At 39.2% G+C, this 26,324-nt stretch overlaps 2 protein-coding genes and 1 long non-coding RNA gene across 19 annotated transcripts in view; 2 read left to right on the forward strand and 1 right to left on the reverse strand.

Annotated features, from left to right (window-relative positions):
• NEMF (nuclear export mediator factor) overlaps window positions 1-13,352 on the forward strand; it is an 81,475-nt gene extending 68,123 nt beyond the window's left edge. For 10 of the 14 annotated variants that reach the window (XM_036457528.2, XM_036457515.2, XM_036457478.2 and 7 more), the window contains 7 exons: window positions 8,357-8,434; window positions 8,587-8,784; window positions 10,485-10,520; window positions 11,534-11,634; window positions 11,730-11,773; window positions 11,854-11,933; window positions 12,212-13,352. In XM_036457528.2, the coding sequence (XP_036313421.1) occupies window positions 8,357-8,434; window positions 8,587-8,784; window positions 10,485-10,520; window positions 11,534-11,634; window positions 11,730-11,773; window positions 11,854-11,933; window positions 12,212-12,289 (615 nt within the window). In that variant the 3' untranslated portion in view covers window positions 12,290-13,352. The other 4 variants (XM_036457487.2, XR_004991314.2, XR_004991315.2 and 1 more) reach the window with 4 other exon arrangements.
• A 270-nt stretch (window positions 13,353-13,622) lies between these two features.
• KLHDC2 (kelch domain containing 2) lies at window positions 13,623-25,053 on the reverse strand. 4 transcript variants are annotated; one of them, XM_036457644.2, is made up of 14 exons: window positions 24,736-24,849; window positions 22,697-22,793; window positions 22,432-22,511; window positions 20,205-20,322; window positions 18,382-18,497; window positions 18,033-18,114; window positions 17,781-17,864; window positions 17,026-17,106; window positions 16,893-16,951; window positions 16,428-16,537; window positions 15,539-15,611; window positions 14,319-14,406; window positions 14,175-14,227; window positions 13,623-13,926 (listed from the first exon to the last, which is right to left on the reverse strand). In XM_036457644.2, the coding sequence occupies exons 3-14, from the start codon at window positions 22,446-22,448 to the stop codon at window positions 13,803-13,805; spliced, it is 1,005 nt and encodes a 334-aa protein (XP_036313537.1). In that variant the 5' UTR covers window positions 22,449-22,511; window positions 22,697-22,793; window positions 24,736-24,849; the 3' UTR covers window positions 13,623-13,802. The 4 variants fall into 4 exon arrangements, with proteins under 4 accessions (XP_036313537.1, XP_036313511.1, XP_045443403.1 ...); XM_036457618.2 differs by lacking the exon at window positions 22,697-22,793 and having other exon boundaries at window positions 24,736-25,048; XM_045587447.1 differs by lacking the exons at window positions 22,432-22,511; window positions 22,697-22,793 and having other exon boundaries at window positions 24,736-24,868.
• Window positions 18,496-20,601, forward strand: LOC118730013. Its single transcript, XR_004991339.2, has 2 exons — window positions 18,496-19,807; window positions 19,937-20,601. It is a non-coding gene; the product is annotated as an uncharacterized LOC118730013 (long non-coding RNA).
• Window positions 25,054-26,324: the final 1,271 nt, after the last annotated feature.

Here is a 26,324-nt window from a genome sequence, read left to right on the forward strand (position 1 = left end):
GTAAAATTAGGGGGGTCGTCTTATACTCTGGAAAATATGGTAGTCATGTTTTAAAAAGATACCAAAGTAAATTCCAGGATGAGAAAAGAACCCATCAGTAAAATTCTAAGACAAATAGCAAATATTATAAAAAGAAATGCTTATGTAAACAAGGTGGGGGGTTTTTCACCCATCAAATTAATAGATAATGTGTGTGCAATCTCATTCAATAAATGTTTTGAGTGCTCAACATGGGAACTCCCATCAGGAGTCCTAACAATGTACTTACTCTTTGACTCAGCAATTCTACTTTTAGGAATTTATATTTTAAAAAATCATGTGTATATACTAAGAATATTCATCAAGATATTTATATAGCAAGAAAACTGAAGATAATTTTAAAAAACCAATAATATAAAATAACTATAGTATTTATATAATGAGATATTCTGCAGATACTTTAAATTCTAAGGCAAATCCTGATGAAATTTTTACTAAAATACATTACATTTTTAGATTATTTTGTGGAGAGCTATCATCTTAGTCATATTTTCAAATTTGTCTTCCATTCCTTTTAGCCATCTTATGATCATTACTCTGAATTCTTGCTCTGCTAGGTTACTTACCTCTAACTCGTTTACTTCCTTTTCTGGTGATGCCTGCTTTTCTTTCATATGCGGGTTCTTTGTCTCCCCATGATCTCTCTTTTCAGGATGTCTGGTTATGTAGTTCTCTCTCTCCTGCTTTAATTTAAAGGCACAAAATACATCACAACCAGGTAGAACACACAAGGCACTGAATAGAAATGTGTTTGCAATATTAATAACCTCCAATAAAGGTGACTAGAACCCAGCTAACAAAAACATACAATCAAACAAAAAGAATAGGCAAACCAATCTTACAAAAAAACATAAAACTTCAATATAGTTAACATTCAACATACAACTACAAAGGGATAGAGAGAAATACTTTTTTAGGACAGCGACAAGGGAGGTGTGAATGGGCTTGGAGCAGGGGGTTGGAAATTAGATATACACAAGTAGGGTGAAATTTTAGGAGGGGATAGACAGAAAGAATGGGGAAAATCTAGAGCAGGAAAAGGTTAAGATAAACAGGGCACCAAAGGAAAAGGTTAGAAAGAGAGTGAAGGCATAAAGGTAGGGTTGAGATAGAATAAAGCATTGGAGAAGGAAAGATAAATATAGACTGTGGAACAGTAATCCTGAAATAAAAAAATAAATAAAAATTTAAAAAATAATAATAAAAATAAAAGAAAAGATAAAAAAGGTAAAATAGTAGTAGTAATAATGTTGATTTCGTATACAATGTAATAATTAAAAAGGTAAAATCAAGTGAGGAAAAAAGAAAAAAAATAGTTTCTTGAGTAAACATTGCAAATAAAGAAACAAAGTAAAAAACAAAAATTAAAAAATTTTAAAAATTTAAATAAAATTTGCAGTAATGAAGGTCATTCACTTCCTCTATCATTCTGTTTGGCACGCCTGTTTCCCATTCCGGACAGTATTGCTGTTCCCTGCGTTTCACTGCTGCTCAGTGTTGGAGTCCGGTCCTGGTTTTTAAGCAGGTCTTGCTTTGATTTTATTACACTAGGGTCAATTTGTGATTTAGCCTCTGGGTGGCAGTGTTTCTAGGTTGACTTCCAGGGCTCTAAAGCCTCTCTAGCCCGCCCGCCCGCCCCCCCCCCCCCCCCCCCCCCCCCGCACTGATCTATTTGCGGGGGGGGGGGGGGGCGGGGCCGCAAGGGGCAAGTCCAAGCCAACTGTAATCTCTGTAATTCTCCGATATCCCTCCGAGTCAGATCCAAACGTGTTGCTCTTTAGATATCTCCCCTATTAGGAGCCCCGTCCACTTTCACGGGCGACACCCGCCCAACAGTGGGGGCTTCTACTTGTAATCACCGTCCTTGTCCTCCAGTTTCCGCGCGCCCGCGCAGGTCTTTGTCTTCGCTGCGAGCACTCTCTCTCCCTGCAAAGTCTGACCTTTTTGCTGTGCGGTGGGGGCTCTCCTTTGAGTCCAACTGTTCACGCCTCCTGGGAGCAGCGTTCTGGGGGTCACAGCTGCTTGGTGGTCGCTGCGGCTGTGGATATTCAGGTCTCTGAGATGATCCAATTTCCCTTCAAGATGGCGAGATTTCCCCGTCCACGCCGGTAGGTAGCTCCGGGAAGGGACCCAGCCCCACCGGGGGTGCTTCCCTGTCAGGGGCACGCTGTCCGCGGCCCCCAGTTTCTCCTGGTATTCGGCTGTCTCTTGGCTTGTTAATAAACACTCACAGCACGACCCTCAGCTGCCCTCTCTTTCTGCTTCGGGACAAGGCTCAGAATCTATTCTTCCGCCGTTTTGTCTCCTCGAGAGCTACCATCTTTACCACAGTGAGTTTTCATGACCATGAATGTACTATAATTATGTAAAACTTTATATTCTTCCATTTTCCTCTAGTGTCTTACCTATCTTATCTATTCCTACTTAAAATTTTTATTACTTTTTATAATAAAGTGGCATATTATTCAAACTTTCACTTCCTAGTTATTAGTTGCTGGTGTGTGGGAAGACAGTTTTTCATATTCCTACTGAATTTTTAAAATATTTCATCTGTATACAGTCACATTGGTTACAGATGATGGCTTTTCTTCCTTCTTTTCTAATCCTAATATCTATTTCCGTTTTGCTTACATTTTTTGCACTGTCTCAAACATCAATATACAGTGTTGCTCAGAGGTAATAATAGTGTGCATCTTTGTTAATTACATTTAAGGGGATTGTACCTAAGGTTTTTACCATGTTGTCTTAGAGGTTGTTGGTAGATATCCTTTATGAAGTGTTATCCTATCTGATAAAGAGGGGGGATATGCTAATTGACCCTCACACCGTCGCAAAGATGGCGGTGCCCACAGCCACAGGGTGGCAGGCAGCTCTGCGTGCTGCTTCTGGAGTCCCCAGGGCCACCTGAGGCGCAGGTAACCAGGGCCCATTGAGTCTTGTGCTGCCAGCAACATCACCTTCCCTGACCACTGGGTGGCCTCCTGCCCCAAGGGTTCCCAAATTGTGAGAGGGGCCAGGGCGAGCTGAGGGACCCCCCTCCATTGCATGAATTTTCATGCACCAGGCCTCTAGTTTTTAATAATGATTAATTAAATTTTAATGAATGCTTTTCTGCATGTATTATTTTTACTCCCTTAATCAGTTAATGTGATAAATTACTTGAAAATATCTATTAAATTGCCCTCTAATTTCTTATACTGTCTTTGTGTGGTTTTTGTATGGTTATGCCAGTTCCGTAAATTAAGTTTCGGTCTTTTTCTTCTTTTCTGCTCTCTAGAACTTATATAAAATGGAGGTTGTTTGTTGCTTGAAATTTAATAATATTCACTTATAAAACTGCCTTATAATTAGGGCTTTGAAGATAGGGCTATGTTTTTTAAGTACTAATTCAATTTCTTTAGTAATAATAGGTCCATGCAGGTTTCCTGTTTTTTCCAGCTGGTTTTCCTAAGTTATATTTTCCAAGAAACTGATCTTTTATCAGGTTTTCCATTTCTTGGTTCAATTTACCCTGTTTCCCTGAAAATAAGACAGTGTCTTATATTAATTTTTGCTCCCAAAGATGCGCTGGGTCTTATTTTCAGGGGATGTCTTATTTTTCCATGAAGAAAAATACGGTACACATTTATTGTTAAATGAAAATAAAGGAAATTTATTACCTGTATACAGTACGGTAGTACGGTAGTTGTCAACACAAACCAGACAAACTGTGAATCCTATGGTATCAAGAATTTACTCATTTATTCAATGACAGTCATGTCATCATCTTCTGGAACGTCATCATAACAATCCAATTCCTGAATTTCCTGGTGAATTTCTTGTGACTCCATTTCTTTCAGAATCAGTGGACCAAATCTCTCATGTTTAGCTTGGGGGGCCTTATTTTTTGGGGGGATGCCTTATATTTCACTTAGAAGGAAACCTGTAATTAGGTCTTATTTTCAGAGGATGTCTTATTTTTGGGGAAACACGGTATTAGTAATATTATTCATTTTATTCTCAAGATTGTTTTTCTGTCTTTTATTTATTCTAATATATTTTTATTGATTTCAGAGAGAAAGGGAGAAGGAAAGAGAGAGAAACATCAGTGACGAGAGAGAATCATTGATTAGCTGCTTCCTATACACCCCACACTGGAGATCTGGTTCACAATTTGAGCATGTGGCCATGACCTCCTGCTTCATAGTGATGCTCAACCACTGAGCCACAATGGCTGGACTATTCTCAAGATCTTTTTGAAGTATAATCCTATCTAATAAAATAGTAATATGTAGATTGACCATCACTCCAACACACAATAGCTGCCCCATGTGGACACAAGATGGCTGCCACAAGATGGCTAGCAGGGGAGGGCAGTTGGAAGGCACCAGGCCTGCAAGGAAGAGCAGTTGGAGGCAATCAACCCTGCAGGTCAGGGCAGTTAGGAGTGACCAGGCCGGCAGAGGAGGGAAGTTGGGGGCAAATAGGCTGGCAGGGGAGCAGTTAGACATCAATCAGGTTGACAGGGGAGTGGTTAAGGAGTGATCAGGCTGGCAGGCAGAAGCAGTTAGGGGCAATCAGGAAGGCAGGCAGGCGAGAAGTTGGGAGCCAGCAGTCCTGGATTGTGAGAAAGGATGTCAGACTGCCAGTTTAGGCCTGATCCCACCAGGATCGGGTCTAAACGTGCAGTTGGACATCCCTTGAGGGCTCCCAGATTGGAGAGGATGCAGCTAGGCCGAGTGACACTCCCCCCACCTCCCCCCCCACGGCCTTATGCACAAATTTTGTGCTCTGGGCCTCTAGTGTACATATAATAAAATGCACAACTCAAGTGCAACCACTGTGGAGAACTGTATGGAGTTTCCTCAAAAAACTGAAAATGGAACTCCTATTTGACCCAGTAATCCCACTCCTAGGAATATATCCCAAGAAACTAGAAACACCAATCAAAAAGGATTTATGCACCCCTATGTTCGTAGCAGCACAATTCACCATAGCTAGGATTGGGAATAGCCTATGTGCCTGTCAGCAGATGACTGGATCAAAAAACTTTGGTATATCTACACAATGGAATATTATGCTGCCATAAAAAGAAGAAATTCTTATCATTTGCAGCAACCTGGATGGAATTGGAGAACATTATGCTGAGTGAAATAAGCCAGTCAATGAAAGAAAAACACCACATGATCTCATTCATTTATGGATAATAAGGAACATTATAAACTGAAGAACAACAAGAAAGATACAGAGACAGTAAAGCAACAAACAGACTGTCAAATTACAGTGGGGAGAGTAGGGAGATATGGAGGATATAAGAGATCAACCAAAGGACTTGTATGAATGCATATAAGCATAACCAATAGATGCAAAACTCTGGGGAGGGCGGGTATGTATGGGAGTGGAGGGGAGGGGGCAATGGTAAGATATGTACACATATAATACCTTAATAAAAAAATGAAAAAATAAAAATAAAAAACGGTCTCAGGAAAAAAAATAATAAACTGATGAACCAAAAGATACAGAGACAGTAAAGCAACAGACAGTCACAGTGGGGAGGGGAGGGAGATATGGAGGAGATGAGATCAACTGAAGGACTTGTATGCATGCATATAACATAACCAATGGATGCAAAACACTGGGGAGGGAGGGCAAGTATGGGAGTGGGGGGGGGAGATTGGTAAGGTATGTACACATATAATACCTTAATAAAAAATGGGAAAAAAATGTACAACTTTTTTTTAAATTAATTTTTTACAGAGAGGAAGAGAAAGGGATAGAGAGTTAGAAACATCGATGAGAGTTAGAAACATCAGCTGCCTCTTGCACACCCCCTACTGGGGATGTGCCCGCAACCAAGATACATGCCCTTGACCGGAATCGAACCTGGGACCTTTCAGTCTGCAGGCCGACACTCTATCCACTAAGCCAAACCGATTTCAGCACAACTCACTCTTGAGTCTTTTTAAATAGCATCCATTCCAAAAAGTACTTCTTTAAAAATGTTTTTACTGATTCTTTTTTTTTTTTTTTTTTTTTAGATAGGGAGAGGGATAGAAAAATAGAAATATCTTTGATCAGCTGCCTCCTGCATGCCCCCTACTGGGGACCTAGCCCACAACTCCGGCATGTGGCCTGAATGGGAATTGAACCAGTAACCTTCGTTTACTTGAGTCAATGCTCAACCATTGAGCCACACCAGGTGGGCCAAAAACATTAATCAGTATAGATTATTTTGCCTGTTTTTGAACTTTATATTTAAAAAAATCTTATGTTATATACTCTTTGATCCAGCATGTTTCACTCAACATTATATGTCATGTATGTTGCATATAAAAGAAGTTTATAGGCATTGCTTATCAGCATTCCATTGTATGGCTGCCACATTGTATCTATCTACAGTATTTCATAGGCATTTGTATCTATGTCATTTAGATCCACAAGTATGCATTTCTGTTGTGTTGTAGTAAGGAGGAGTATTGCTAAGTAGTATTATACATGTTGTTTGGCTTTAGTAGCTAATACTCGTTCCAGAGTACATGTACCATTTTCCCAGTAAGCACTGTGCCAGAATTCCAGTTGCTTTCCAGTTGCTTCATATTCTCACTAACTTTTGGTATTGTCAGGCTATTTTTTGGTCATTTAAGTGTAGATATACTGAAATCTTACTTTTGCTTTAATTTGCACGTCCCTGATGACTAATGATATTGAGTACTTTGAGTTCTTTGAAATGCTGAATACGTCTTTTGTTGATTTATTACAAATACTTTTCACATTATAAAAAAAAAAAAATGCTTTAATCCTCACCCAATGACATATTCTTCATTTTAGAGAGAGAAAAAGGCAGAGGGAGAGGAAGAGAGAAACATTGATGTTAAAAACATCCACCAGTTGCCTCCCATATATTCCCTGGACAGGAATCAAACCCACATCCTGGGTATGTGCCCTGACCAGAAATGAAACCCCAATCCTTTAGTGCACAGGATGATGCTCTAGCCAACTGAGCCACACCAAGCAAGGCACAATACTTTTCACATTTTGAGACTTGATTTCTCCCCCACTTTTATAGCAGTGTTTTTTGATGAGCAGCATTTGTTAATTTTAGTGAGTCTGACTTATCAGTCTTTTATGTGTGTATGTGTCCTGTTTAAAGAAACATTTAAAAATTAGGAATTTGGCCGAAACCGGTTTGGTTCAGTGGTAGAGCGGTGGTCTGCGGACTGAAAGGTTTGATTCCGGTCAAGGGCATGTACCTGGGTTGTGGGCACATCCCCAGTAGGGGGTGTGCAGGAGGCGGCTGGTCGATGTTTCTCTCTCATCGACGTTTCTGGCTCTCTCTCTCCCTTCCTCTCTGTAAAAAAAATCAATAAAATATATATTAGGAATTTGTTGTTTGAGCCTTAGTTAAATCTAATCAAGACAAAAATCTCTGAAGATGATGCCTAGATAGAAGTCTGTAGTTTTAAAAAGCACTCAGATGATTTGGATATGTAGCTTGAATAAAGATTTCACTAGTTCCATTGATGAAATTCAGTCTTAAGAGCTTTGATAGCCGAAACCAGTTTGGCTCAGTGGATACAGCGTCGGTCTGTGAAGTGAAAGGTCCCGGGTTCAATTCCGGTCAAGGGCATGTACAATGGTTGCAGGTACATCCCCGGTAGGGGGTGTGCGGGAGGCAGCTGGTCGATGTTTCTCTATCCCTTTCCCTTCCTCTCTGTAAAAAATCAAAAAAAAAAAAAAAATAATATATATATATATATATATATATATATATATTTTTTTTTTTTTTTTGTTGTTGTTGTTGTTGTTGTTGTTGTTGTTTTGTTTTTTTTAAAGAGCTTTGATAGTAACTACCCAGCCTATCTGTGCTGCCTGTTTCCTATTCCTCCTCTATATGTACTAGTATATCCTGACTCCAACCTAATGCAATGACTTGCTATTATGTCTTGTCTTTACCTTATAATCTTGGTTTTCCTATTTTCTCATATACTATAAAATGTATTTCCTTTAAGACTTTCAAGTTTTGCTTTATTCTCCCTTCCGTTCTTGCTCAAGTTCAAAGAAATGTGTTTCTCAAAATTATCTTAGAAATAATTTATATATACCTCTACTATATTTAGAATATGTTGCATTAATTTATTCATACTTTTAAATGTATCTTCTTTTTCCACCAGATGGTAAATTCCTTGAGGGGTGAGGACTATAATTTATCTATCTTTAGAATGATTACTTGCTCAATAAGCATTTTTGACAGAGAACTAAAGAAGCAATTTTTCTTTACCAACATTTCTCATGTTTTTTACTGATGAATTTTTTCAACAAAAATCTTTTGATTTTGTAGAGTAAAATGAAAAAAATGAAGGAAAAATACAAGGACCAAGATGAAGAAGACCGTGAACTCATTATGAAATTGCTGGGGGTAAGTAATATCTAAAAATACTTTCTTCCTTTGCTTTTCAAGGGCATCTAGACCCTTGCCTATTATATATGCTGGACATACAATAATACCCTTTTGTTAAAATAGTGACAATATTGAAAATACTGACATTTTCTTCCCCCTATGAATTGAAGTCTGCAGGTTCAAATAAAGAAGAAAAAGGGAAGAAGGGGAAGAAAGGAAAAATGAAGGATGAACCAGTAAAGAAACAGCCCCAGAAACCTAGCAGTGGACTACGGGTCTCAGACAGCATAAAGAAAGAAACTCCATCCTTTGAGGTTATAGCTCATGAGTTACAAGACTTGGCTGTAGATGATCCACAAGATGACAAGGTAAGGTTACCATACAAATGTGGGCTTTTGCTTCTTAGGGTGACCAATCATTCTTAGGGTTCTCAGGACATGGGACTTAACAGTGCTAAAACCAGGACAAGTAATAACCCTATTCTTGATGGAAAGTCACCCTAGAAATAAACCTGTAAGACTAAAATTCCAGTACATAAACATATAAAAATCATGGTGTTCATAGTTGATAAAGTCTATCACAAGCCTTTAAAAATAATCAGTTTTCTGGAACAGGCTTCATTTGATTCTGGTGGGAACTCACTAAATAATTGGGACTGTTGTTAAATAGAAAGTAAATTTGCACTTCTCGGGGATTTTCTACAGGAATAGATGCTGTGTTATCCTACGTAACGTCGTAAGTGGCTATACAATTCAAAGTGCCAATTGCCCTTATTTCAAAACCAGTGTGAAGTTAACATTTTTTTCAGTTAAGATGGTTGCATGGTTATTCTATCAGATGAGTACAAGGCTAGCCCTAAGTATATCTTTTTACATGAATTCATACATCTTGAAATCTGAGCAAAGGACTTTGTAAAAAAATTTTATTCAGCTTGTATTTTCATTTATAGCAGTTAAAGCTTTGGTTTTAACTGTGTGTTCCATGAGTGCAGGTAATGCTCATGGAGATTCTAAATGTGTTTCTATTTTCCCGTTGTTTACTAATATTAAAATTCATTTCAGTCCTCAAATGTTTACAGTTCTAATTCTGTAAACCTTAGACTTACAAGTATTCATTAAAGGTGTTAATTTTAAATGTTCTTTCATGGACATATTATGTCCAGATAGGTTTTTAATGTAAGCAAAAATTAAGCTTACCTTACTGTGTGAAAATTTACCCTAAAATTGTTGAACAGAGACTAAAGTATAAAAGTTCTGTTTATCAAAATGCTATTTTCTTTTTCCTTGGCAAATTTATCAAGCTTGGTTATTTGTCATTTCTATTTATTTTTTTTTTATTTACAAATTTTTATTGATTTTTTAGAGGTAGGGGGAGAGAGTCATCATTATGAGAGAGTAACATCGATTGGCTGCATACTCTGTACTAGGGATTGAATCTGAAACTTGGGTATGTGCCCTGACCGGGAATTGAGCCAGCAACCCTTTGGTACACAGGATAATGCCCAACGGAGCCACACTGGCAAGGGCTATTTGTCATTTAAATTGTCCTTATAACATTCACCGCTTTAGCATATACTCTATGGCAGAGATTTTCAACCGGTGTGCCACAAGAATTTTTAAAACATGTAATACCTGACTAGTCAGGAGCACTGACCTCTTTTCCCTTGGATTAATAAAAGAAGAAGAAAAAAAGACAACAGCCAGCACAATAGCTATCCCAGAGTGAATAAATCAAAAGTATACTTATTTTGTTGGTCAGATCAGCAATATATATTTTTTTGGATGTGCCACAGAACCTTAGTAATTAACTTTATGTGTGCCATGAGATGAAAATCACTGCTCTATGGGAAAGTCCTTTTTTCAAACCTCAGAGAACAATCCTTTTTCTCTTTGAATGGCATTGCTTTTTGAATTATTAGACACAAATTAATTCAGTCAGTCTTGGGAAATGGAAGAACAGAAAAATTAGATGTGGCAGTCTTGTTAAATCACTATTTCTTTCTCATAGTTTTTCATGGTGTGGAAATTCAATTTAAGTTATAGCTGACTTTAAATTTTTATATTTGGAGCAGGAAGAGCAAGATCTGGATCAACAGGGAAACGAGGTATGATTTTGTCGGGATCCCTCCCTATCACAACATTCTGACTGCACGTCAGCTCCCAGAACGTTTGACACAATTAAAACTGAAAAGGCTACGACAAGGCTCTCGTCAGACACTCTGGGTTTGAATCCCAACTTTGCTGTATATAATTGCAAACTTGGAAACATAATCTTTGCGCCTGTTCTATCATCTGAAGAATGGGGAGGATAATTGTCCCTACTAGGAGAGAGCTGTTTTGAGAAGCTGTTAATAAGGTATCATGTGTAAAACATTTAGAAGAGCTCATGGCACATAGTACCAAGCATTTTGTCTCTACATTTACTCATATTAAAAAAATATGGGCAGTCTTATAGGCAGCCACCAAATGGGAAACTCTAAGCCTTAAGAGTTCTTAGGAAAAGGTCAGAGGGAAGGTCAGCCCTTAAATTTTCCACTTCGGCACTTGGAATACTTGGGGATGGACAATTCTGTTGTAGCTGTCCCATCCTTGGTCTTTACACTGCCCCCCCCCCACCCCCAACACACACACACACACACACACACTCACACACATACCTCTCCCCCATTTGTGACCACCAAAAATGTCTCCAGACATTTTCCAGTGTGTTCTGGGAGCAAAACCCCCTGGTTGAGAACTACTGGTCTAGCCAAAGTATCAGTCCCATTTCCATGCAGTGGGTTTAAATCCATTTGTGGTCATTGTCATGTTTCATTTTAACCCATAGTTTTCCACAACTCAAGTAACACCCAGCAAGTTTTTTTTTCTCCCTTTCTCTTAAATGGATTATGAGTGCTGTTTTGAAAATAATTGTTCTAATTTCTCATTATGCTAGGAAAAATGATAAGTAGTCAAGAATATATATTTAAACACCAATTGGTCTTAAGTTCTTCAGAGCTATAAAGTAGAGCTTACGACTATCAGCAAAGGGTAAAAATAATACTATTTTGACAGGTTTTAGAATTTTTCTTTTTTAGAACTGATGTGAATTACTTTAATAATTGTTTTCCCTTTTTAGGAAAATCTGTTTGACTCTTTGACGGGGCAGCCACATACTGAAGATGTACTACTGTTTGCCATTCCAATATGTGCCCCTTACACCACCATGACAAACTATAAGTAAGTCATCACCATTTACCTAAAGCATCTGTCAACAGTGATTTATAAGTTGTTTGTAATATCTGTTTATTAACATATACAATTCCTCTTTAAAGATACAAAGTGAAACTTACTCCTGGAGTTCAGAAAAAGGGAAAAGGTATTTAAAACTTTTTTGAATTGTCATTTTAAATATTTCTTGACTGAACAGAACTAGATTCTTCTAATTTCTACTTACAGCTGCAAAAACAGCCTTGCATAGTTTCATGCATTCCAAAGAAGCAACAGCAAGAGAAAAAGACTTATTCCGCAGTGTAAAGGTAAGTTATTCCCCCTGAACTTTCTGAAGATTGCAGAACATTCTGAAAATGTCAGTAGTTACTTGCTGTTTTTTTGTTCTTTATTTAGTAAATGCAAGTTGCAGCTACTGTTTTGGCAGAAAATGCTTCCTAGAAGCATTCTCAAATAAGTAGAATCACTTCACATAAAAATTTTAGAAGTGCCTTTCTTTTGATAGCACAGGATACATAAATCGTCATAAAAAGAAATATGATTGACATATAGAATGTGAAAATATTCAGCAATTCTCTTTTTTTAGGACACGGATTTATCAAGAAACATTCCTGGCAAAGTGAAAGTGTCTGCACCCAATCTTCTGAATATAAGAAGGAAATAGCTGAAATGACATCCTAGAATATATAGAAGAGCCACTTTTATAGTCTTTTGGAAGTTCAAAGATGAAAAACCTATGTAATCAGACTTCGGCTTTTAAAAATGAACTAAACATTGCCTTGCTATATTCGCCAAAAGGACTTATTTTATTTCACTTTTTTAGAGAGGAGACACTGTCAATGATAGGATTTCCAAAATATTTGTGGACAGTTAAATGCTAATTATTCATTTGTGAGGTTAATAGTATTCATTTCATGTAGTAAAGAAATTGAATAGTGAAATGGCTCACTCAGACTGTTGGCTTGGTAGCCTACTGTATAGAATGTCTAATACAGCTATCACTCACAGGCCAATCACAAGTTGTTGGTTGGTTTGTTTTCTGGTGGTGGTGGTGGTGGTTGTGGGGGCAGTTAAACATTTAGAATTGATTCTTGAAAACCCTAAGTATTGAAGGAGTAAGTTTCCTTCTGTCTTATACTTGTCAAAATGTATAAGATTTAAAATATAAATAATTCCCATGACTAAGTTTAAGGAATAACACCTTGATTAAATCGGTGTTGAACATTTCCATGCATTTATACACCCTCACTTTTCACCTACTTTCTTGTAATCTCATTCAGTTCTGCACCATTTTATTCCACCTCTAGTAAGTATCAATAGCAAGTTACTGAGTACCTTAACCTATAATGTCAGAAATGCCCTTTTTGGGTTACCAAGAAAGACTATAGATCCAGCTTTCCTCTATTTCCTAGCAGAATGGAGAATAAGGTCACACCTTATTCTCCATTCTTTTATGAGCTACCAAACTGCTACTTTTTAAATGATCAGATAACAGCTACTTCTACTTATAGTCAACATGACCACTTCCTCCAAACCTTATACCAAAGCATTTAAAGTCAAGTAGTAAACAGCTGTTTGTCCTTCCAGAATTTATTTACCAGTTATCAGTCTTACTGAGAGTATTTTTCCCTTTGAAATTGGTGTTTAAAAAACTTTATAATTATGTAGCCTCATATTGTAAATACAACAAAATAGACTATTCTTGCCATTAAAAAACATCTAAATTACTTTTTGAAATAACTTCAACTTGGGGGTGGTATAAGTGTATAGATGATGTGTTGTGGAATTGTGCACCTGAGATCAGTATAATATTGTTAACTAGTGACAACCCAATACAATCTCAATAAAAGGGGGGGAAATAACTTCACCATTTAAGTGGTAAGAATGTTTCTACCGAAAGAAATCTTGAAGTTATCAAAAATGAAATATAACTACCATTCCTTGGAGTAAAGCCCAAGAATTAATTTTCCTTTGTTTTAACAGAAGACATTTTTACCGGTGTTAAATACATTTATTGTAAACTTTAGACACAAAAATAGGTTCTTTGGGCCATTCACATGCACATTAAAACCAAAAAGCTGCAAAACTACACAATGCATATAACTATACAAATGATGCCACTCTGATGTTCACAGAATTGCTGTCCATGCAAGGTGTGCAGGCATGATCTATGAAACCTAAGACCCAGAAGTGTTGTTACTACCAAACCTCTGATGAACACTGTGAAGTAAGTGTTTTGGAAGGCAGTTCCACGAGTTGGCTAACATTTCTTTAAAGCAAATGACTGCTTCTAAGCTTAGCCTGAAAGAACAAGGAAAGAGAAAAATAATTTCGTTTTGCTGTTTAGAAGTACCCTCACTTGATGAGCTATTAAAATAAAAAGAAACCATTTTCTTTAAAGGTTTTCATAGAAACTGGTTAGTTGGATCTATGAAACTTGTTAGTACCCTTTTAAATTATCCATAAACCTTGTTTTTCAAGAGCACTATTTTAAAGTGTTAAGAAACACAATTTTAAATACTCTAAAGTTCAAGTAAAAAGCTACTTACCTTACAAGAGATTTTGGTTGAACTGAAAATATGAGTACTTCATTACTGTGTGCCTGAAAAATAGAAAATATTAAAAAGCAAATACTTCACAAATAAGTCTCGGCAATATTATGAAGTCTCCTTTAACATAGATAGTATACTTACAGCTCTGTGATGGACAAGAAGGTTATTGGCACATCCACCAAAAACAATTACTTCTCCTTCATCACTGGCACAAGCTGTATGCCATAATCTACATTCAAAACAAAAGCTTGAGTTTGCAGTCACCCAAAACACCAAGTTGATCATTTATACTACAGAATAGACTGATAAAATAAAGACTAGAGATCTTTAGTTCAGACTAAAACAACAGGGTGTGAGAAGCAATTACTGAAAGAAAAGTAGCCAATGCTAGTAAAATCAGTGTTTTATTTGGATGTCAGCATTTCCTCTTTGGTCCAGACTACTCTGCAGTGAGGGGTGTGAACTGACACTGTTCTCTAGATCTTGGTTAGCAGTGAGATGTGTGGGAGATGTGCGGCATAGCCCTCTTCCACTTCTCAGGCAGGGCCCACTGGCCTTACACAAAACCTGTGAGGGATGCTGAGTCTGCCTCAGGAAACAAAGCATCTGAAGGCCTGGTGATTCTATGGAAAGAATATTTGTGCCAAATGGAGTCTTAGTGGCCTGACTATACTGAGGTTAGAGGCTTAGGAAAAATGCAGGTTGACATATCTTAATGTGCTTTGAACACCTAGTTTGACTCTCATTTCTTTCCAGTCTTTGTACAGTTCTTCTGAGGTTAACAACAAACATAACTGGGTGTTTAATAGACTCCTTTTTCAATGGCTTGACTTCTTACTCTTTGTTATGCAGTGCTATTGAATATCTAATGTTCTTGATTTTTTTCCTGATATACATTAATTAAGGTTTTGAAATTCTCTACTTTCCGGTTCCTTTTTCTTTCTTCTTTTTTTTAATAGTAGCAGTTCAGTTCACTTAGGTAAAGAACTTGATTATAAATATTAATTATATCAGTAATTTTATGATAAAGGACAAAGTAAAAATCAAAATCCAGTCCTGTTTTTCAGAGATGATGGAAAAGAAAGCATCTGATATTAGGATGAGTTGGGAGTTTTTTTCTTTCAAAAGGCTTATGTTAAACCTTAGTGAATGCTAGGGTATTTATCATTCTGTCTCATACACCTCTGTGGACCTCATTAATTTAGTATAACAATTACCTTTTTTTAAAATATATATATTTTTATTAATTTCAGACAGGAAGAGAGAGAAACATTGAGAGAGAACTATCGATTGGCTGCCTCCTGCATGCCTCACACTGGGGACTGAGCCTGCAACAGAATTACCTTTTAAATAGTTCATACCTTGGTTTGTCAGTGTAGGGGTGATTAAACTGTAGCCATTCATTTTTACTGATACAGTAAGTCCAGGCATCACCTGATTGAAAAACAAAAAAACTATGAAGTATGTTCTACCAATGTGATATTGATATTTAAAGGACACAGCTTTAGCAAGAAAGGTTATCATATTGTGAGTAGATAAGAGAAAGTATATTTCCTTCTATCCTCTGCAATTAAACAAGTAAGCCCTTATATATTAGAGTCCTTCAGTAAGGCTTTTAAGTATTCCAGGGAATTTCTTTACAGAATTGGATGTATGTCTTACTATGAAAACAATAAGGTTATGTTATAGGGTCAAAATTAATAGTAGACCTTCCAACTGACCTTATTGCCCTAATATATCCAAATAGACTAATTTTTTCCAACTAAGTATATATGATAAATAAATGATAATTTATCATTTTTTTAAAAGAAGGCAGTTGAGAGAGGTGGTTTTAAATATGATTTTTTTAAAATTGATTTCAGAGAGAGGAAGGAAGAGGGAGAGAAAGAGATATTAACATCAATTCCTCCTGCATGCTCTCTACTAGAGATTGAGCCCACAACCCGGGCATGTGAACTGACCGGGAATCAAACTGTGACCTCCTTGTTCATGGGTCAATGCTCAACCACAGACATACCAGCTGGGCTCATTTTCTTTTTCTTTTTTAATTTTTATTGATTTCAGAGAGAAAGGGAGAAACATCAATGATAAGAATCATTGATTGGCTGCCTCCTGCACGCTCCCTACTGGGCCTCCAGCAACCCAGGCATGTGCTCTTGACCAGAATCAAACCTGGGACCCTTCAGTCCACAGGCCCTATCCACTGAGCCAAACTGGCTAGGGCTGGACTCATATTTTTAAACAACTTACTTAGTGGCTGTTTATCAGTGGTAAATCCTCCAAAGAGAAAGAGATGATCTGAAGAAACTGGTGTCAGTGAGTGCCAAGATCGGCCAACTGGGCACATGCCTTGTGGGATTCTGAAAATAATAGCTAAGTTATAATATGGACTTCTAAAAGTAAATAAATATTGAAGTTTTCTTTCAAAATGTATATGGGATTGAAGAAAAAAGTGACTTGAAATTTAAAAAGGCTTTCTGGTATTAACTTCATGCTTTAGAATGAACTATTTTTATTTTCTTTGATGGTCAACTTTAGACCTTTTCTTTACAACAAACATTGAGCACATACTATATGCCAGGCACACAGTTAATGGGAACTGGAAATACAGAAAATTTAAGCAAGTATCTTTTATACTAATAATAGAGAAAAGGGAAAAAGCCACTGAAATTTTTTGAAAAACTTTTCTAAATAATTATCTAACGTGATACCTACAATTCATTCCACTCCCATGTATCCAGATTAAGATAGTGAAGATCATTCATTCTAGCATCCTACAAAAGGATAATTAAATAGTTACCATTTTGAATAATTCAAAGCAAGTCATTGAAACTGTTTATATACTCACCCGGTATCTGCCTCCGAACACAAAGCCCTTGTTTCCAACTGTTGCGCAGGCGTGGGCAGCGCGAGGTGAAGGTGCTTTACCCTGTTAGTTATCAAAGCAATTTAATAAGCAAGTGAATGTTTTATAAATACCAGTCTTCAGAACTCGAATATACTCATATAATAATGGCTAATATGTCTCAGGTTCTATGTTAGGTGCTTTGTAGTATTAAGTCATTTAATTCTTATATGTTCTACGGTTACAATGGTTTGGGCTGAGGATATTTGAATGACAAACCACTTTCCACATAAAAATATGCAGACACTTGAGCTTTCAAGCTGAAGTATAGACTTTTAGTCAATAGCAGTACTAACGCAGACTAGTAAAACTGGGAATTTTAATTTTATATTTTGAGGTATATTACTAAATGGGCTAGTTAATAAATAGAATGCTTGTTTTATTTTTATCTAAAAGCTAGCATATTATATGACATCTTTATCAGAGGAGAAAGAAACTGATATTTGAGGAACTTAAATTCTGAGAAGTGCTAGGTCATTTATTACAAACAATAGCACTCAGTATCTATTAGATATTAGATGCTGGGTTGTTCTACACATTCATTAAACTTTTCTGAGTTCTAGCGTGCTTGAAGAATTATGAAAGCCATGGCCCTTCTCCAGAAAATAAGAAAAATGAACTATCAATATTAACACCACCTCCCAACTTCCCTTCTCTAAATAGTCATGCTTTAATACCCATTCTTCTTCAGTACTCACAGTAGTTATAGGCTGACTCCAGATAAATGTTTCAGTGTCTAAAATATGTACATGATCATTCCATCCTCTTGGGTGACTTGAATTCTACAGAAAATAGTTATTTTACAGTTACTTTACAAAAAGTGTTTGCAAAATTATATAGCCTTGGTCTGATTTATTAATTATTAATAAAATGAACAAAACTACTACCAAACAAAATGTATTATTTCAACATACTAAGTAGGCCATTTGCAAATATGAAACTTCACTTACCCAAAAAGATGTTTCATCAAATTCAAAAGTTCCCAATACTTTATCTTCAGGTAAATATCCATACCCTCCAAAAAATATTAACCTATTATATTAAAACAAAAACTTAAGACATTAAAATTCAGATAGGCAAATCAGCATACAAGAGATTTTTCTTCTTTGTTACATGAATTGCAAAGGCACAATAATACAATAATGGCTATATGTCTCAGGGCTATGTTAAGTGCTTTGATGTATTAATTCACTTAATCCTCTTTCATTCTACGGTTACAAAGGTTATTAGCTAAAGATACTTGAAGGCAAACCATTTTCCACATAAAACATCAAACCTGTAGTGCTGCTGCTAACTTACCTGTTTTTATATACCCAGACACCAAGTTTATCCTTTGACGACGGAGGAATTCCTTGGCAATCAATTCTTTCCCATTGTAATACTCTGTCTGTAGACCTTAAATCCAGCATGTAGAACTGTCAAAAGCAATGGTTTCAGTTAGATTTAGTTATGTGAAAGAAATTCAACCTTGGTATTTTATTTTGCTGTGGTTTATAATAAGAATGTCATCTAATTCAATATACTACATACATGACTACAAACTTCTTGAGTCCAGAATATGTTACCTAAGTCACTAGGCATCCTATTTAATTCAGCTAATGTTTTTTTTTCCCCCACAGCCACACTTTTTTGGTGAAGGAATAGAATATATTGGTTTACATTCTGTGCTTTAGATAGGCACTTAAGAGTTTACTGATCTAATTTATGGATATCAGGATGGTATTATAAAAAAAAAAAAATCAGACTTAGCAATTGCACTCTAAATTCAACTTAACAAACACGTCTTATGTGCCTAGTTAACTCTAGGAGCTAAGGACAAATCTTAAAAGATAAAGCACCTTTAAGGGTTCACATCCAGGTGCTTGAATAAATCTGACATATATATGTTTTTTGTTTTTGTTCTTTTTACTTATGACTCCCAAGTCACTTGATATACTAGTGACTACAATTTCTCTGAAAACCAAGCTCTCTTTCCCAAGCTTCCTCATGTTGTGCAAAATTATTTTTCTCCTTGGCCCTAAAAAATACATGGTTCAACTACAGCCTATAGCTGTGCTTCAGAACCCTTTCTTTAAACAAAATCTTTAAGTAAAAGCCTAAAATATAAAAACAGAAATGGTGCTACTCCTGTTAAAATGGTAGTGGAAGGGGTGGTCTGGAGCCACCTAATACCATCATGCTCTCTCACAGATGCCCGGGAAGTCCTAGGAGTAGTCTGAAACCATCTCAGCCATATGCTCCACCTATATTTCCATGAACAATGTATTTGTATGCACTTCTGCATCTTGATACCTATATTTTGGCTCCCCCTTCGAATTGTATTATCCAATTCAAGCATCACTTTCCTACCAAACACAATGTCAAGGAGTCTTTTTCAAATTCAAAGATATTTACTGAACTATGTTACAACAGCCAGGCTCTGTGTATCTCTGTACCATATGCTACTGAAATCATTTACCTGTTATATGTGTCCCTTCTAGAATGAGCTCCAGGAGGCGTAGACTCATTCATCTCTGAGTCTCCAATGTCTAACCAAGTGCTCAACATAGAAGGTGCCCACAAAATTGCCAAATAAATGAATTTATGACTCTACCTAGATCATATACACCTTTCTGATTTCATCTGTCTAGTGGCCTGAGAGAACAACTGATCATCTTTTTCCTATTTGGGTAAAACATGAACCAAGTCTGAATGACAGTATCTCATGGGGCCAGATCATAGAAATGTTAGTATGCACTATTTTGTCAGTGTAATTTATCCTTATGGCTTTCTGAGTGGTGGCCTGTTAATTTTACCCTGCCCCCTTGATTACCTCGTTTTCATCTAATTTACTGTTATTCATCTAACACTCCAGGTTGCTAAAAGAACAAGTAGCTGCAAAGAACACAAAGAAAAACAACATAGGAAGTTACTGCACACAAGTTACCCACCAAGTTGATTTTATAAAAGGCCTAGATAAATACAAACTGGTAGGCAAAATACTGAAATGCACATTTATACAACAATCAAGTACATGTATTTTTTAACTGGGACGGGAATACTATGAGCTAACCATAGACATCTAAAGTTGTCTAAAAAGAAGAATAAAACTGCCTTGAACCGTAACCCTTGGAAACACTAACCTTATTCGTGTTGCCTCGAGAATGGTGTCCTCCAAACAAGTACAGCGCCCTGTCTGCATACACAGCACAGCTTCCTGACATGGAAGGAGGAACATCACCTTCAGCGTTCATTTTTTTCCTGAGGGGAAAGCAATGTAAATAAGCCTCCCAAAAGAGAAATGCAAAAATATTTTTCTATTTCTTCTACTTCTATTCCCACAATAAAGGGACTGACTAGATCGTGTCTAGGGTCTCATCTAGCTGTAAAACCAATTCAAAGAAAGAGCTCTTTCCTCTTCATTCTACAGCTTTGCCAGCTGGTCCTGCAGAGGCAGAATGAGAGCTCCTAAAGCTGTCACATTACTCCAGATGCACACCATTTTAGGTTTTTTAAACTAAATTGTTTGCTTTTTATTTACATGGCCATAAAGTGGTTGTTTTGTTTTTGTTTTTGAGTGGGTCAGGCAAACAATGTCCCAGTCCTGACAGATTAATTCAGTAGGTGTTTCTTATTCGGTCACCGTTAGCCATTCAAATGAATCTGATTCAGACTGTATGTGATACTCCTGACACTTGTGTAGTCCTTATTGTCAGTCAGGCACTGCTCCCAGAGCTTTACATACTTAGACACATTCTGAATCTAAAAATGAAGCTGAATCAAACTGATTAAGAAATAGAAGATTTAGAATATTAATAAGTTACTCAAGGTCTTCTCACAAATCATTTTATAATAAGGTTTTACGTTTTAATAGGCATATTTTTTTAATTATGGGGCTGATTTATTATTTTTATTATTCATTTATATTTTATTCCTCACATGAGGATATTTTTCCATTGACTTTTTAGAGAGCAGGAAAGACAGAAATATCGATGTGAGAGAAACACACCAATTGGCTGCCTCCTGCATGAGCCCACCAGGCTCCTGCAACCGAGGTACAGGCCCTTGACTGGAATTGAACCTGGGACCCTTGAGTCCCCAGGCTGAGGCTGTATCCCTGAGCCAAACCGGCTAGGGCAGTGGTTGGCAAACACATTAGTCTACAGAGCCAAATATCAACAGTATGACTATTGAAATTTCTTTTGAGAACCAAATTTTTTAAACTAAAACTTCTAACGCCACTTCTTCAAAATAGACTCGCCCAGGAGGTGGTATTTTGTGGAAGAGCCACACTCAAGGGGCCAAAGAGCCACATGTGGCTCGCGTGCCGCAGTTTGCTGACCACAGGACTAGGGCTGTGGGGCTGATTTTTAAAAATATGTAGAATTTCATATTACAGGGATACTATTACATATTTCCAATTATCTAGGAAAAGATGGGCAGACAACTCAGAAAACACTGATTTACTATATACAGAAGAATCCTAACATGCTTAGTTTAACTGTTAAATCCAGTGGGAGTACTATTCCAGTTCTGAGATCTATAATATGTAATATATGTGAAGCACAAAGTTCTCACAATGCAAACCGAGGAGGAAGACTACTTCATAAATCCTCAAACACGACTAACCCTGCCACAGACATACGAGTCCCACTCGGGTCATGAGACTAGCAAAAGACCCTTTCAGCATGGCTCCCAGGAAGGCAAATTTAGGGTGGTTTGTTTTTAAACAAAACACACTATTTCATGGAGATCTTAATGTTAGAACTCATTAAAATAAAATACCATCTTTATTTCTAGAACATACAATCTATGCCACATAACGACATAATCTTGAAAAATACATATTTGGAATTTTTGTTATATTTCCATTCCAGGATCTGAAGCCTCTACCTCTATTTTAATAACACTATGAGCCGAAACCGGTTTGGCTCAATGGATAGGGCGTCGGCTTGGGGACTGAAAGGTCCTGGGTTCGATCCCTGGTCAAGGGCATGTACCTTGGCTGCGGGCATATCCCCAGTAGGGGGTGTGCAAGAGGCAGCTGATCGATGACTCTCTCTCATCGATGTTTCTAACTATCTCTCTCCCTTCCTCTCTGTACAAAATCAATAAAATATATTTAAAAAAATAAAAGTAAAAAATAACACTATGATATTTTATAGAGTCCTGAATAGAAATTTCTCCAAGGATCATAAAAAAAAATCTAGTAATTACTGATATTTCTGAAGAGACGCTAAAGAGTAAGCTTAGCAGCTAGACCAAACTAGCACAACACTTTTCAGAACATATAGCTTAACATCTTTACGGAGTTTCTTTTTGTTTGCAACATTATTTGAATGTTTTAGTCCCTCTTATAAATCCAATTACCATCTTCCAGTCTCCATGTTATAAATCCATAGTTCTTCTCTAGGGAGATAAAAGTCATATAATCCTCTGACTTGGTTACTCTAAGAAACAAAAAGAAAAAATTGAAAATATAAAAAAATAATTAGTATTCTAAAGAGGCACTATTGTATGTTTTTTCATATCTGTCTTGAGATACTGAGAATTATGGAAAATTAAATAGGTCCAACAAATCCATCAAATGCACAGTCCTCCCTACTCCATGCTACATACTCCAAGTAATGCTTACTATAGACAGCTCTTATTTCCAGAGCAGCTCTCCTGGTGTGGGTGCAGTGGTGCAGGAAGTTAAGAGGTCACCAGGAAATCTCCAAGGCCACTTGATCCTGAACAGACCAGGCACCAAACGTCAGTCGCATGGCTTCAGAAGAGTGTCCCTATGCAGTGGTCGGCAGACTAAAGAAGTCTACCTTTAGCCCTTCACCCACACTGGCACGTGGTGTACAGGTTTCCAGCCATTGTTTCCTTTAACCCATTCATTCTCTACCAAAATGCAGAGAGGGTAGCACTGCAAATACGCAAACATTAAGTCTTTATGCAATATTTCAAGTTCCTTGTTCTGCTCCATTTCCTTCAGGTAAAATTTTTAACAGACTGTGTGTACCACATACTCTTAGAGCTAGATGAGTGCTACCCATGGATTGCTTAACACTCACAACCACCCTTAAAGGTAGTTGGTATTTCAAGAAAACAGGTTTAGAGATGATCTGTAGAAGGTGCCTGGCGTGTAATAGAACCAGGATTTCAGCCTTCTTTCCCGGAATTTGCAACTTCAACTGCTGTCAGCGAGCCTCTGAGCCTTGCTGGCCACTTTCTGAGCAATGTCCACAGTCAACAACTGCAGTTCACTGAGAAGGGGAGTCCCAGACCACTAAGCTTGAGTATTATACGGAAATAGAGCACCCAGCAATGTGAACCTTTTGCTTTTCACTCCACCACTTGCAAAGGGAAAGGCTAGGAGACAGGAGGCTGACCTGAGGAGATGAGCCTGGCATAGAGGGAAACTGACCACTGTGTGAGAAGCTAGGGTTTGCTGCCTTCAGAACCATCTCCAAGGCTGCCTGTGCCGACCCTCAGGGCTCTGGCCAATGTGTGGATAGCCTGTCTTTAACCACCCACCTAGTTCACTGCTATGCCTCACCCTGCCTCAGCCCTCAGCATCCAGTACCTCAAAAACAGCATTAGAAATATTCCACCCTGACTCCACCACACCTCCCCACGCCCAAAGAAAGTCCCATTCCCTCAATGCTGATTTTTACAGACAGAATTTTAAAGGATTCTATAATCAGATTAACTACCATGAACTGAAATTTACTGCCAGAGTCACAAAACAAGTCATCAAAGGAACAGGTGTAGGGGACTAGATTTCAAACAAATGGGGGAGAGAGATCATTTTTCCCCCAATATGTTTTCATTGATTTTTAGAGAGCGGAAGGGAGAGAGAAGTATCCAAGTGAGAGACACGGATTGGTGTTCTCCCATAAGCACCCCAACCAGGTACCGAACCTGAAACCTGGGCAAGTGCCATGACCTGGAATGGAACCAGCGACTTTCGGTGCAGGAGAGGATGCCCATCGGAGCCGCACGCGCCGGGGCCAAGACAAAAAAAGGGGCTAAAAAGAATGCCTTTGGGGGGGACGCACTGGGGCCAACTGAACAGAAGCCCGGTTCTGGAACGCGGACTGTTACAGGGAGGTTCTAAGAGCAAAGAGGAGACCCAGCGGGCAGGCTGAGGTGGGAGGAGTCCCCAGAGAAGGTAGAAAGAAGCGCCACCGGCAACTAATTACATTGTTTATCCTCAGGATCAAGCAGCTGTTGATACTTTTGGTTACTGGTGGAGCGTTTCATTAATTTTCTTAATTTTTTTTTTTTCCTGAAAAATACCAGCCCTGTCTCAGCGGGAACCCACCCTGAAAAGCTGGAACAGGGAGCGGCCCGCAGAGGTGCGGGGCCGGGGCGCTGCTCCTGCGGCCTCGCCGGCCCCGGGGGCCTGCACCCCAGCCCCCGCGTCAGCGGCCAGCGGGGCCGGGGGCCAAGGCCTCGGTTCCGCACGCCGCCGGCTCTCACACCCCAGCTTTTACATGGAAACACGGCCAGGCCCCCGGCGCCCCCTCCCCCAACGCTCCGGGTCAACAGCCTCGCCCGCGGGGCGCGGGGGGCGCGGGCGGCGCGACCACAGCCCGGAGCCCGGGAACCGGGTTCGGAGTCCCGCTCGCGGGCCTAACGCGGGGCGGGGCGGGGCGCGGAGCCGGGCGCGGGCCCACTGACCTTGTAGCCGCCCCAGACGAACATGCGGCGCCCGTCGCCCACGGCTACGTGGCCGCTGCGCTCGGCGGGGCAGGCGAGCTCCGCGGCCTCGCAGCCCTCGTGGGCCGGGCCCGGCGAGCCCTCCGGGTCGTCGTTGCCATCAGCCATCTTGAGGCTGCACGGCGCTCACCAGCAGCCCCCGCGGCGAGCGGACGGACAAAGGAGCGGGAGCAGCAGGAGCCGCGGCCACGGGGACAGCGCAGAGGCCGCCCCTCGCCGCTGCGCTCTGTCCGCGGCCCCTCGGAGGCGGCCCTGGCAGCGGGGCGCGGGCGGGCGGGGCGGCGGGAGGGGCGCCGGGCCCGGCCGCCTCCCGGGCGCCCCGCCCCGCCCCGCCCGCCCCGCCCCGCCGGGCCCGGCCGCCGCCACCGGAACCGCCCGTTTCGCCGCGGCCGCCGCGCCCGGGGCCCCAGCCGGCCCGGGAGCCCGCGCGCCTAGCGCTGGGCCGGGCTTCTCCCACTTTTCTCCTCGGAACCCCCCGAGGCTGCAGCCTGAGGGGGTGAGTGGCCCAGCCTCTCCAGGGCCCTGACCGGATGGAACCGGGCCCTCAGGCCCACAGGCCACGCGCCATCCACTGCGCCAACTGGCCAAGGGGGCTTCAGCAGAGATCTTTAGTTTGAAAAATCACTCGAAAAGCGTTTCAAAACCCACCACTGCCCAGCCATTCAGGCGAATCAAGTAAACACACACTGACACGGTTTTATATTTAAATTAGGTGGAGCAATTTTATATTGTAATTAGGTCAAGAGCAAGTCCAGAATTATTATAATCTAAACTAAAATAGGACTGGACTAGAATACACCTAAATCCCTTATCTAACGGTGCCTCAGTGTTTGGATGAGTTTGGTGAGGGGAATGTACTTGATTATCATCTCTTCCCATCTTCCCTAGAAGGAATCACTAGAAGGAATACTCTGTACAGGCCAGGGCTTAACTTTCATAGCCTGAAACTCCTTCCCTAGCCACTGCCTGTCGGTAACGACTTAGCAGAATTTGTGATAGCAGTGCCTAAAGGCAAATATATAGGGTGTCCCCCCAAAATGTATACACACTTCGAATAATTATTTCCAATATTTCTTTGAAAATTCCAATAGAATGACATTAATACATTGGGAAAACTCACCAAAAAAGGTGCACAGGGAGCATTATTTGTTTCTTAAAATTGCTGCTTTTCCTTTAAAAATGTTCTAAAAATCAAAATTCTAAGTTGTCAGTATATACCAGTGTTTTTCAACCTTTTTTGGGCAAAGGCACACTTGTTTCATGAAAAAAATCACGAGGCACACCACCATTAGAAAATGTTAAAAAATTTAACTCTGTGCCTATATTGACTATATATAAAGTAATTCTCTTGAATAGGAATCAAATAAACACAAAGAAAGTATTTTATAATTACTTTATTATGAAATATTAAGTAAACAAAATAGTGAAAAATTATAAAATTCTTGTCTTGTCTGCACCTACGGCACACCAGGCAACATCTCGCGGCACACTAGTGTGCCGCGGAACAGCGGTTGAAAAACGCTGGTATATACTACCCTGAAAAGTATGCG

The sequence above is a fragment of the Pipistrellus kuhlii genome, unplaced genomic scaffold (genome assembly GCF_014108245.1).
Source record: "Pipistrellus kuhlii isolate mPipKuh1 unplaced genomic scaffold, mPipKuh1.p scaffold_m20_p_1, whole genome shotgun sequence".
Taxonomy (NCBI): domain Eukaryota; kingdom Metazoa; phylum Chordata; class Mammalia; order Chiroptera; family Vespertilionidae; genus Pipistrellus; species Pipistrellus kuhlii.

What these genes read in the sequence shown, in the direction of transcription:
- KLHDC2 (XM_036457618.2), bottom strand. Translation starts at nt 24,882, where the DNA reads ATGGCTGATGGCAACGACGACCCGGAGGGCTCGCCGGGCCCGGCCCAC. An exon ending in TCGTCTGGGGCGGCTACAAG is followed by an intron (nt 22,512 to 24,735) that starts GTCAGTGGGCCC and finishes TTTGTTTCTTAG; the next exon opens with AGTAACCAAGTCAGAGGATT. An exon ending in TGTTCGGAGGCAGATACCGG is followed by an intron (nt 16,952 to 17,025) that starts GTGAGTATATAA and finishes ATCCTTTTGTAG; the next exon opens with GATGCTAGAATGAATGATCT.